At 32.9% G+C, this 12,319-nt stretch overlaps 1 protein-coding gene across 1 annotated transcript in view; it reads left to right on the forward strand.

The window, feature by feature from the left end:
* LOC123535698 (prion-like-(Q/N-rich) domain-bearing protein 25) overlaps positions 1-11,294 on the forward strand; it is a 42,560-nt gene extending 31,266 nt beyond the window's left edge. Inside the window, exons 4-8 of the mRNA XM_053534212.1 lie at positions 2,591-2,713; positions 4,288-4,407; positions 6,151-6,291; positions 9,303-9,383; positions 9,661-11,294. Of these exons, the coding sequence (XP_053390187.1) occupies positions 2,591-2,713; positions 4,288-4,407; positions 6,151-6,291; positions 9,303-9,379 (461 nt within the window). The 3' untranslated portion in view covers positions 9,380-9,383; positions 9,661-11,294. The remainder of the gene's footprint in view (positions 1-2,590; positions 2,714-4,287; positions 4,408-6,150; positions 6,292-9,302; positions 9,384-9,660) is intronic.
* Positions 11,295-12,319: the final 1,025 nt, after the last annotated feature.

A 12,319-nucleotide genomic window follows, 5' to 3' on the forward strand; every position in this document is an offset into this window, starting at 1 on the left:
TCTCATAGAGCAATTAAATTTATTCAAACAGTTCAGTAATTATATCTTTGAGGAACCTTACTAACAACATTTAATATATCGGCTAAATATTAAGTCATTATTTTACGTCAAAGATCAAAATCTCTTGATCAGACATAAAAATACAATAGGACCATGATGGTCCTGAATCGCTCACCTCTTCCCACATGATCCAGTTTTGAGTATGACGTCGTTTTTTCTATTATTTGACATAGTGACATAGTTTTTGAGCTCATGTGACCCAGTTTTGAACTTGACCTAGATATTATCAAGATAAAAATTCTGACCAATTTTCATGAAGATCCATTGAAAAATACGGTCTCTAGAGAGGTCACAAGGTTTTTCTATTATTTGACCTATTGACCTAGTTTTTTAAGGCACGTGACCCAGTTTCAAACTTGACCTAGATATCATCAAGGTGAACATTCTGACCAACATTAATGAAGATCCATTCAAGGGTATGGCCTCTAGAGAGGTCACAAGGTTTTTCTATTTCAAGACCTACTGACCTAGTTTTTGATCGCAGTTGACCCAGTTTCAAACTTGACCTAGATATCATCAAGATAAACATTCAGACCAACTTTCATACAGATCCCATGAAAAATATGGCCTCTAGAGAGGTCACAACGTTTTTTCATTATTTGACCTACTGACCTACTTTTTGATGGCACGTGACCCATTTTCAAACTAGACCTAGATATCATCAAGATGAACATTCTGACCAATTTTTATGGAGATCCGTTCACAAGTATGGCCTCTAGATAGGTCACAAGGTTTTTCTATTTTTAGACCTACTGACCTAGTTTTTGACCGCCCATGGCCCAGTTTCGAACTTGACCTAGATATCATCAAGATGAACATTCAGACCAACGTTCATGAAGATCCATTGAAAAGTATGGCCTTTAGAGAGGTCACAAGGTTTTTCTATTATTTGACCTACTGACCTAGTTTTTGATGGCACGTGACCCACTTTCGAACTTGACCTAGATATCATCAAGATGAATATTCAGACCAACTTTCATACAGATCCCATGGAAAGTATGGCCTCTAGAGAGGTCACAAGGTTTTTCTATTATTTGACCTACTGACCTAGTTTTTGATGGCACGTGACCCACTTTCAAACTTGACCTAGATATCATCAAGGTGAACATTCTGACCAATTTTCATGAAGATTTCTTGAAATATATGGCCTCTAGAGAGGTCACAAGGTTTTACTATTTTTAGACCTACTGACCTAGTTTTTGACCGCACATGACCCAGTTTCGAACTTGACCTAGATATCATCAAGATAAACATTCAAACCAACTTTCATACAGATCCAATGAAAAATATGGCCTTTAGAGAGGTCACAAGGTTTTTCTATTATTTGACCTACTGACCTAGTTTTTAATGGCACGTGACCCAGTTTCGAACCTGACCTAGATATCATCAAGATGAACGTTCTGACCAATTTTCATGAAGATCTTTTGAAATATATGGCCTCTAGAAAGATCACAAGGTTTTTCTATTTTTAGACCTACTGACCTAGTTTTTGATCGCACATGACCCAGTTTCGAACTTGACCTAGATATCATCAAGATGAACATTCAGACCAACTTTCATACAGATCCCATAAAAAATATGGCCTTTAGAGAGGTCACAAGGCTTTTTCTATTATTTGACCTACTGACCTAGTTTTTGACGGCACATGACCCAGTTTCGAACTTGACCTAGATATCATCAAGATGAACGTTCTGACCAATTTTCATGAAGATCTTTGAAATATATGGCTTCTAGAGAGGTCACAAGGTTTTTCTATTTTTAGACCTACTGACCAAGTTTTTGAAGGCACGTGACCCAGTTTCGAACTTGACCTAGATATCATCAAGATGAACATTCTGACCAATTTTCATGAAGATGCTTTGAAAATTATGGCCTCTAGAGAGGTCACAAGGTTTTTCTAGTTTTAGACCTACTGACCTAGTTTTTGATGGCACTTGACCCAGTTTCGAACTTGACCTAGAATTTACCAAGATGAACATTCTGGCCCATTTTCATAAAGATCCCATGAAAAATGTGACCTCTAGAGATGTCACAAGGAAAAGTTTACGCACGGACGCACGTACGCACGGACGACGGACGACGGACGCTGCGCGATCACAAAAGCTCACCTTGTCACTTCGTGACAGGTGAGCTAATAAAACGCCATAACACGTGTGACTCCGAATTTAACAATATTATTCAATACTATCATACATTTGATATGATTTAATGACTTATTCGTTTATTTCAGTCTCGTCCATTTACATGCTTACAGTATAAAAACATGATATATACATAATAAAACACAAGTAAATGGCCACTCAAATTTGAATTACATATATATAATTTCTACATATCACATATTTCACATTATACAATATATGTTTTAAATGATAATCAAATGAGCATCACCGTGTGACAGCCAATGCAAGTGGTCCAACAAGCGATACAACCTAGATCAGCCAGCAGATCCAAGCCACCAGGAACAGATCTATGATACATCATACATTTGATACATAATGAAAAGAACATTCTTTCAAATATATTTCAGTTGTTACGACAACAGACTGTACGGGAAATTCAGCCTGTCCTAATATAGATAACTCTGTATGCAGTAACACGAAGTGCGCGTGTAATACAGGATTCACAGAAAAGGTGGATAAATGTGTAAAAGGTGAACAAACCTATACATAGACGTAAATTGACAATAGCTTGATAGAAAATGTTTTTTCATTTAATCTTGACACATATTTGTGCTAATGTTAAGAAGCATCATGGTATACTATTAACTCATTCGTTATCAATTGCAAGGTTGTTTTTCAATCTTACTATTATTTCTCATAGAACAATTAAATTTATTCAAACATTTCAGTAATTATATATTTGTAGATAGATAGATAGATAGATTTCAACACAAAGTGTCCAATTACATGGCAAGTATGATATCAATACATACAACAAACAATAAACAATGTCTGAATTAATATAACCATGTCAATCAACATAATATGTCAAGAATAACACATATAAAAAAAAGAGTTAAAATAAACTTTTATTTCCATTGTGGTCCTTGAGATTTAGTGCTGTATGACATAGGAAGATATCAATGAGTGAGAATTATTCTGAGTTGCCGTGAAATATTAAAATGACTAGACTATGACTAGTCTATCTATCTGAACATATTGAAACATACTAAAATATGTTTAAAGCGTATGTTGTAAAAATTAAACATTTAAATGACTAGACTATCTATCTGAAAAAGTTGAAACTTACTAGAAAAAAATTAAAGCACAAAGTTGTAAAAGTTAAATAGAATTTAGAAAATGTTCATTGACCCTGGATTTAAAAGAAGAGATAGTTCTAGAATCACTGATATATTGAGGCAAACTGTTCAAATATTTACTTCAAAACGTACACTGTTTATAACGTTTAGTATTTGCACTATAGTTCATAGAGCACTTTCCTACTTTCGGGCCGTCTGACTTTTTTTTTGCAAATTTAATGACACTGATAAAAATTAGGATTTTTTATTTAAAAAACGAATAGAATCTATACATGTTTATTATTCTGAAATCTTTCTGTATCAAATGAAATGTAAAGTACTTGACTGTCATGCAGGAAATCGCGACCTGCCCCAAAAAGCGAAAAGATTTCTTTTCGGTCGAGCTGCAGTATTTGAGCCATTTGAATAGTTGTGTTATAGTTATGCAAAACATAACTTATGATTTAAAGCGGTGTTACATATTTCTTTTTCTTTCTTTTTTTATAGCTGAATTTCTTTAACAGCCAGTTATTCGAATGCCACTTGTAAAGAAACAAATACAAACATGATAAGATTTGCACTTGAGTGTTGTCATGTAGTGCAGATTAAACAGATAAAGAATTTAATTATCAGAGGTTACTTACATTAATTCGAGACTTTGAAAGTGAAATATGACACGATATCTTGAAAACCTTTCACTAATTTGTAAAACTATTGATCTCTAGATAACATGCCAATTATGAGCAACATTGTTACATTCTACATTTCCCTATCATAATGTTGCATAACGCCGAGGTTTGTAGTGTGTTTCTACTAAGATATGTGAAATATGCAATTTCGAACTAACTTTTCGCAAGCGGGCGAGAAATTATTTTTTGGTGGGAATGGGTATGTGGTAAAGATTATATTTAATATTATACTTAATGATATGATAAGGTGTCAAATTATCATAATTTAAGTACATGCTGCATCAATATCAATTTTAGTAATTGGCAATGGATGCACCGGAGGTGGAGCATGTACAGGTGATGCCAATACAGTGTGTGAAAGTTCCAAATGTGTCTGTAAAGCTGAATATGAAGAAAAGAAAAATATCTGTACACTAAGTAAATATTTTCTTTTCATTCAACATGCCGGATTGACTGATTTGGTAAAGACTAAATACAGTCATACATATTCAACACATCTGTAGTTATTATATGTAAATTGTGAAATATAGTGGCAATTCATTTGGGTATTTTTAATATTGCAACAAATTGGATTCCTGATAAATTATAACATACGCAAATGAAAGTACATTCCAACTGTTTATCTACATTTTACAGTGTGTCAAAAATGGTTAACTTTCTGTATTACATGAGCTAGGTCAAAATAATAATTCAGCATTTTAATGTGTGGGTGCATTCCAGAAATAATATCAATACATAGATAACATGTGTAATTGCTAAAGATCAAATTTGAGTGTTGACTTTTAAGAATGAATGTGTATATTTCCTGACTAGATGTACTATCTACTTTCTGTTGTTATGATATGAGTAATATCATCTCATTCTGTTTCTGATAAAACGTACTTAAGGGTAAATGCCACAGTTGCTTATATGTATATACGGCAAAATTTTCCCTATGGACAGAATTTCTTTAAACTTTGTGTACTGACTGAGAATCAAGTTTAAAACGGAAATATGTATTAAAAATCATAGGTACCTGGGCTTGATATTGAATTATCTGCCCTTGAAAATAGTTTTTTCAGTATTATCCGACTTTCAAGGGCAGATAATTCATGACTAAGGCTGGGAACGTATGATTTGTTTTATTTCATATTTTTATTTTTGATTTGATTCCCTGTCAGTAAACACAATTTAAAGAAGAAATTCTGTCTGTAAGAAACTTTTGCCCAATGTCAATATAGACACTGTAGCATATGTCCTTAACTAGGAAAATGACGAAATAATACAGCAAAGTCCTAGTCTTCCAATGGGCCGAATTACTTTAAACCTTGTATACTGACTGCAATGAAGTCTGAAACAGAAATATAAATTAAAACGCAGTTTTCTTGCCTTGATCTTGAATTATCTGCCCTTGAAAATTAGATTTTTTTGTATTTTCTGATTTTCAAGGGTAGATAATTCGAGATCAAGCTTATGATTTTTAATATATATTTTTATTTTAAACATACATGACTCTCAGTCAGTACATGAAGTTTAAGAAATTCTGTTTGTAGGAAAATCTTTGCCTATATACATATAAGCAACTGTGGCATTTACCCTTAATCTGATTATTGGCATTTCTGACTACTTCATTAGCAAGAAAATATTTGCTATTGTTTTTTTTTAATTGTCAGTTTTAAGTTCATTCTAAAAACGAACTGATTGCTATAGCCTTAATAAGGTCCCAGTATAAATAAGTCTTTTTTGGTTTATTTTATTTATTTTGTTGGGATTAACGTCGCACCGATATAATTATAGGTTATATGGCGACTTTCCAGCTTTGATGGTGGAGGAAGACCCCAGGTGCCCCTCCGTGCATTATTTTATCACGAGTGGGCACTTAGGTAGATCCACCGCCCTTCCGTAAGCCAGCTGGATGGCTTCCTCACATGAAGAATTCAACGCCCCGAGTGAGGCTCGAACCCACATCGATGAGGGGCAAGTGATTTGAAGTCAGCGACCTTAACCACACAGTCACGGTGGCCCCAAGTCTTTTTTGAGTGATGTTTGAATGTTTAACAAGTGGTACTTTATGTAAATGTGACTACCTAAAGGCTTAACAGTAAATTAACCATTTAGACAAACTAAACAGTAAAAAAGTGTTATAACCATTTACAATTCATGCAAGTTTAAATTTTTCAGCTGTAAGCGGAACAAAATGTACAGCAAACGGAGATGAGTGTAAAGGTATTAAAAATGCACTGTGTGATTCAAACGCTGGTAAATGTACATGTAGCCCCAGTTTCACGATGAATGTTGACACCTGCGTGTCTGAAAATGCTGGTAAATAGTTTTCTTTCTCTAGTACCATCTTTCGTCTGCTTCATGATTTTTTATTAATCCTTTTTATGCCCTCGTCCTTAAAATAGAGTGGGTGAATACAGAGTTACCCATGTCTTTGTTTCCATGCGTATATACATGCAAATGTATGTTTGTAGCAGTGTTTCGAAAATCGTCTCCGGCCAATAACTTTATGGGACTTGGAGGTGGAACATTTAAGATCATTTTTGTGCATACGTAGGTATTCAGGCAAAAGATTTATGTCATTTTTCTGTCTGGTTGTAAGAACAGATGTCTATCTAAATTAACTTGAGTAAGCAATCACCGTACTAGTTCTTGTATAAGCGCAGCACTATTTTACCGCTAGCCTGAAAATCGGCGGTTTTGTGTTATAATCTTTGTTTTGATTTAGCGCGGCACCGATTAACACATATCGAATTTGAAGAATATTCAGAAAAGGAAATTTAGATAAAATGTTGATACCAATTTAAAACGTCCACAGATAAATCAATATCTAACATTAAAATGCGCGTAGTCAGGGGGTCGAATGTAACGTGTTGTGTTTATGGAGGAGTTGTTGTTGTGGGAGTCAAAATGGCGGAAAATGACGGGTTTTTTGTCGAGAATTTTCTGAAAACTTTGTAAGTGTAACTTTCTTTGCAGTTTTCTTTTAATTTCAATATGGCCAGTCCAGAGAGCTATGTTTTGGCTTTAATCGGCATCAATCCTTGGCTAAATAGATTTAAGAACAAAAAAATTATTGAAGGCACCAGTTGGCTGATTTGGAGTAATATTTTAAAAGACATTCACTTTTTTCTCAATTTTCACGCTCATAATTACATTTATCGCTGATATTTTTCACTTTATGCATGTTATGTTGTTGTGGGGATGACTCTATGACAATTTCTTGTTGTGGATAAACATTGATGGAAGGTCATGGGTTCAGGTCTGGCGAGAATGAGTCTGGGTATCATTGAAAAGTGTAAGCTAATTCAAAATTAAGCAGTGTTATGCACATATTGGTCAAAGTGAATATCTCTATGATATTTTTCTGCTAGATGGGTTGATATTTTTCTGCTAGATGGGTAGAATTTTAAAAAAGCCCGGAAGGATAAGATATGTTACAAGTATAATTAAGAGGTCAATTCTCGGTGGAACTTATACATGTATTGGAAAACGTTTTGTTAAAAGGTTACACAAAAATACAGTTAAGTGATTATATAGTCCCTTTACATAATTTACTAAACACAATTAACTTTAGTTACAGATAAAGGTACATTTGTACAATTTTAAGAAGTTTACAATATAAGTTCTGACAACTGACCTTAAAATAATTATTTTGACACATTTTTCCCATTCTGGATTGATTTGCAATTAAACCATCTTACACTAGCAGAAAAGATATAAACACATTCGCTTTAAAGGAACAAGTCTTTATTTTGAGCAGTATGGCAAAATAACAAAATCTCATAAAAATGATTGTTAATGTATATATTTATTAGAGTCACGCTTTGTTGTTGACCAAATACCACAACTTCAAAATGTTGATAAATATGAAAAATACTATACTGCAATTACTGTCCACATTTCAATTTGTCTGCAGCCAATTTGAATTTAGGACAAAACGTTTTTAAGTCTATTTAGCCAACGATTGTTGCCGATTAAAGCCAAAACATAGCTCTCTGGACTGGCCATATTGAAATTAAAAGAAAACTGCAAAGAAAGTTACACTTACGAAGTTTTCAGAACATTCTCGACAGAAACAAATGTCATTTTCCGCCATTTTGACTCCCACAACAACAACTCCTCACATAAGGACTCCTACAACAATATTTTACGTTTGATCCCCTGGTAGTACATATATTATACAATCCCAGGTCTTTTATAACTTCCTTTTATTCAATAGAGCATATATTCATTACAGAAGCTCATTGTTTAAACTTATATTTCAAGGGATAAAATCATCAAATCTCACAAATATCAAAAACATTACTTTCCATATATCTATTTATTGTCATTAAATATGATTCTGTAGTCTCGTTATATATAATTCCGTAGTCCGTATTGTTTGGGAACAATGTATTGTTCTGTTTTCGCGAGTGTGCAAGCTTCCGAAAACGGCCAAATGCTACAAAGGGAGTTGGCCATAATCCAAATTCAGTAAGATATATGTGTACAAAATACCTTTACTTCAGGTTAATTTTATAAATTAAATTTAAGTAATTAAATTAAATTTAAGTTATTATATTTTCTATCAAAGACAGCGCAAATATCTTTCAGTGTCAACTGGCATTAATTGCACTTTAAATAGAACGTATCAGTGTTCATTTGAAAAAAAGCAATATCATGGCTGGGGTTTGAATAAGCGCGATAGCAACTAGTGCTAACTGCGCTATAATAACGCTTACAGTAACTGTACTTAATTCAAACGAAAAGGTCATAATTAGAGGTCAAAGATTTTGCTTCATTCCTATAACTCTTATACGCATTGTATTATATTTGAATATTTTGGTGCAAACATTCTGCATAACAAGACAAGTTTCACGTACAAGAACCCTGACCCATAGTTTAAAAGTCAATGCCAAATTTAAAGGTGAAATGTTTAAGGTATTTTTTCTTAACCGGTTATGATTAACCCTAGCAAGACGACGTATCCCTTGCATGACACGGACTTCTAGCTCAGAGGCTACAGTCCTTACTTCTGTTCAATCAAACTAATACAGAAAGCATTTGCATAACAATGGACAGTGTCGCTTTCCTACGGAATAATTTCATCATGATTATGTCAGTTCTGGTAGTTATTGAAAGCTATGATTTGGAAAGCGTCCTATATAGCCTAATAGACCAATATGACCTAATGTAGAAATTCAGTATCAGCTGGATTTAAAACAAGTTGTTGTTTTTTCAAACACATCATAAGACTATCGTACACATGGAAAACTTCTGCCCATTAAATGAAGAAAATCAAACTAGTTAAAATAAATTATTCTATATTTCAAAACCTTTTGTTTCAGCTGCATCTGTACAAGTTGAGGCTATTACAATGGTACTGTCTGCTCTTGCTACAATTGTGTTGTTACGTCATGCTTGAGAGTGTGAGTATCGAACAATTTATGAATACATTTAATTTTATTTCAATAGAATCTGGATATTTAAAAACAAATAAGATAAGTTATTATATATCTTACAATTTTCACTCAAAATTATTCTATGTCGTATTTCCATCATTGATACACGACATTATATACGAATGCATTTTTACACACGCAAACTGTAAATCGACAAAAATGTTCTACTCAATGTCAACAGTACCTATATCTATACCACACAATGATGTAATAAAAATAATAATCATGATTAATTTAATTTCAGCATGTCAAAGAGGAAGACAGATACGGCAAATTATACTGTTTCTTTCTTGTGTGTGACATTCTGAAATGATTCTACTTGATCTTTTTCTATTTGATTAGCTTCTGCAATGGTTAATAATGAGGCCTTAAAAAATTAACTCCACAGTCATTCTGAACTTTGAGTATATTTTTGTGGTTGTAATGTAAAAGTTAAAAGTGTTTGGCATTATCATTGTTGTCAAAAATATATAAAAGACCAATCACAAATAAGAGAGCTACATTCTTCCCTGGCCACTTAAACTTCATGAAAGTCATTCTGATAATACAGTGACACAAAATGACTGATTGGACTTTTCAAGCAATTTCTTGAGACACTGTATTTTCAAACGTTTATCTGCTTATTCTGTTTAGCCTTATTTGGTCAGTGTATGCCGGTATTTTTGCAGTATGTTTTGCAGTTTCAATGATATCTTGCATTATCTTACATTGAAAAATAATATACCAAGTAATTAATAGACTGTTGCATACTAATGAACATCCAAGTCCTGGCCTCCAAAATCACAATGTCAGTTTGTAACTCTGAACACAAAATTGATTCTTGTATTTCTAAATTTTTTGCTGCATCAAAACGCACTTTTTCCATGAAAGAAACAGATAACTTAATAAACATATCATGGAAATAAGACGTAAATGGAAAGTACGCGATTCGCTCATTTCACATTTTTTACCAACGTTTCATGATACAAAATGAACAATAAAATATACATTTAAAGTCTTAATGAGGCAAGAAAACTAAACCTACTACCTGACGTATCTTATCTTTTAACAATAATTTCTTACCGCACGTATCATACTACAAAGAGTTATATAACATTCAAAACAAATAATGCACTGTATATTTATTTTTGTCTGTAACTAACATAACATGATTTCCTGTGTTCTGCTTATTGTATGTATCATTTTCTAGCTTTTGTATGATATTTGTGTGTAGTGTAATAATAATCAACTGTTTAGTTCTTAACTGAGAAAGAATACTTTACCATATGAAAATATTTTGGTGTACTGACCACCCTAGTATGCTTACTGTGTAAAATGCATGTTGATTGGTGGTTAAAGCTGAAAATGGCAACAAGTCGGTCAAGAGTATTATCCAGGTATTTAAGTAGTTTGACGAACAATATTCATTACAGTTAACTTCCGTCCACGAAATAGTAAAATATATTCTTTAGCAAATATGCCTGGCTTTAAATTGTATTAAAAATATAATGTTTTCGCTTAAAACATATTCAGAGGTAATTTTCATTTTCATACAAATACATTTTAAATTTCTTTCAATATAACAACAGATTAGAGCATATTGGCTAAACACAATAGGAACATACTGACCAAGCGTAACCTATTTATTTTGGATATTATTCCCGATGAATGCCATGTGATTATGGATAAATGCTTTTGCTCATTTAAGGACTGGTCCGGCTATCGTCAAGAAAACAATATAGACCATTAATAGCTATATATGAAATAATTTGGTTGTCAGTTAAATTCGTCTATCATTACTTAGAAAACAATAAAGAATAAATAACATTTGACAGTTTAAATAATGTGCTTTCTTTATTAAATGCAGTTCTTAATTTATAAATGTACATGGAACTAGAATTTGCCAAATAAACAGTTGGTTTCAAATTGCATGTTTTATTGTTTTCATTTTAAAAAAGGTGGTCTTAAAGTCCATCGCATCTTCTAATGCAACGTATAGTGAATCCGGAGTTAGGCAGTATACCATACACTATACTGCGGATATTAATTTATTACAATGTAAGATCGTTATAGATATTTTCACCTAGTGAAAATCAAACTGGAAATATAAAATCCTTTATTTTTCAAAGGTTTTAAATGTTTTGAAAACAAGCTTCACCCATTTTACACGCAAAACATCTATTTGTTTATGTGTGCAAAAGAAAGGGTTTCGTGTGAGACAGTCCGTATATCTTTTTATCTCCTTTAAATTCTGATTTCTCTATAAATAAAAGACGATACCAATGGTATTGTACATAATTCGGGAAACGTTTGTTGTCTTCTTCAGTCTCAAAACACACACAAACAGCGAAATGTAATGAATTGTACAAGAGACATTGTTCTGGTTTCATAATGATTCAGTAATGACAATCAAATAAAGCTTTTGAATGAGAAAATATTTGACAACAAATTTTTCAAGTTATTTGGAAATGTATTGTTATAATACTAGCAGGCTATATTAGTTAGTAGAAAAGCATCATGTTCAGGCAAACCTACTGTATATTATTCTTACAGTGGGTAAATATATTTTTGGCTATAACACTGACATTACTGAAGACATTTTAAACGTTGAAAAAGATCCTACAACAGCCCTCGGAGGAGTTCTTTAGAATGATATATTAAATCATTGGTATTGTCCACAGATTTGATTAACTACCGCAACAGCAGTCTTTAATTGCCGTTTGGGAACTGTAAACAGTCTCCCCGTACTGGGACTTAGTGTTATATTCTTCTCTTTGAGGTCATGGAGTACATTCATTTATACTATAACAGAATTCCGCTTAAGCCGATGATAGGGGCATGGGTGGTGTTAAATATTTCATTATCTCTCATGTAGTGGATAAAAAACCAAACACGCAGTCAATTTACAATCTACTAATATTCCA

This window comes from Mercenaria mercenaria, unplaced genomic scaffold, assembly GCF_021730395.1.
Source record: "Mercenaria mercenaria strain notata unplaced genomic scaffold, MADL_Memer_1 contig_3470, whole genome shotgun sequence".
Taxonomy (NCBI): domain Eukaryota; kingdom Metazoa; phylum Mollusca; class Bivalvia; order Venerida; family Veneridae; genus Mercenaria; species Mercenaria mercenaria.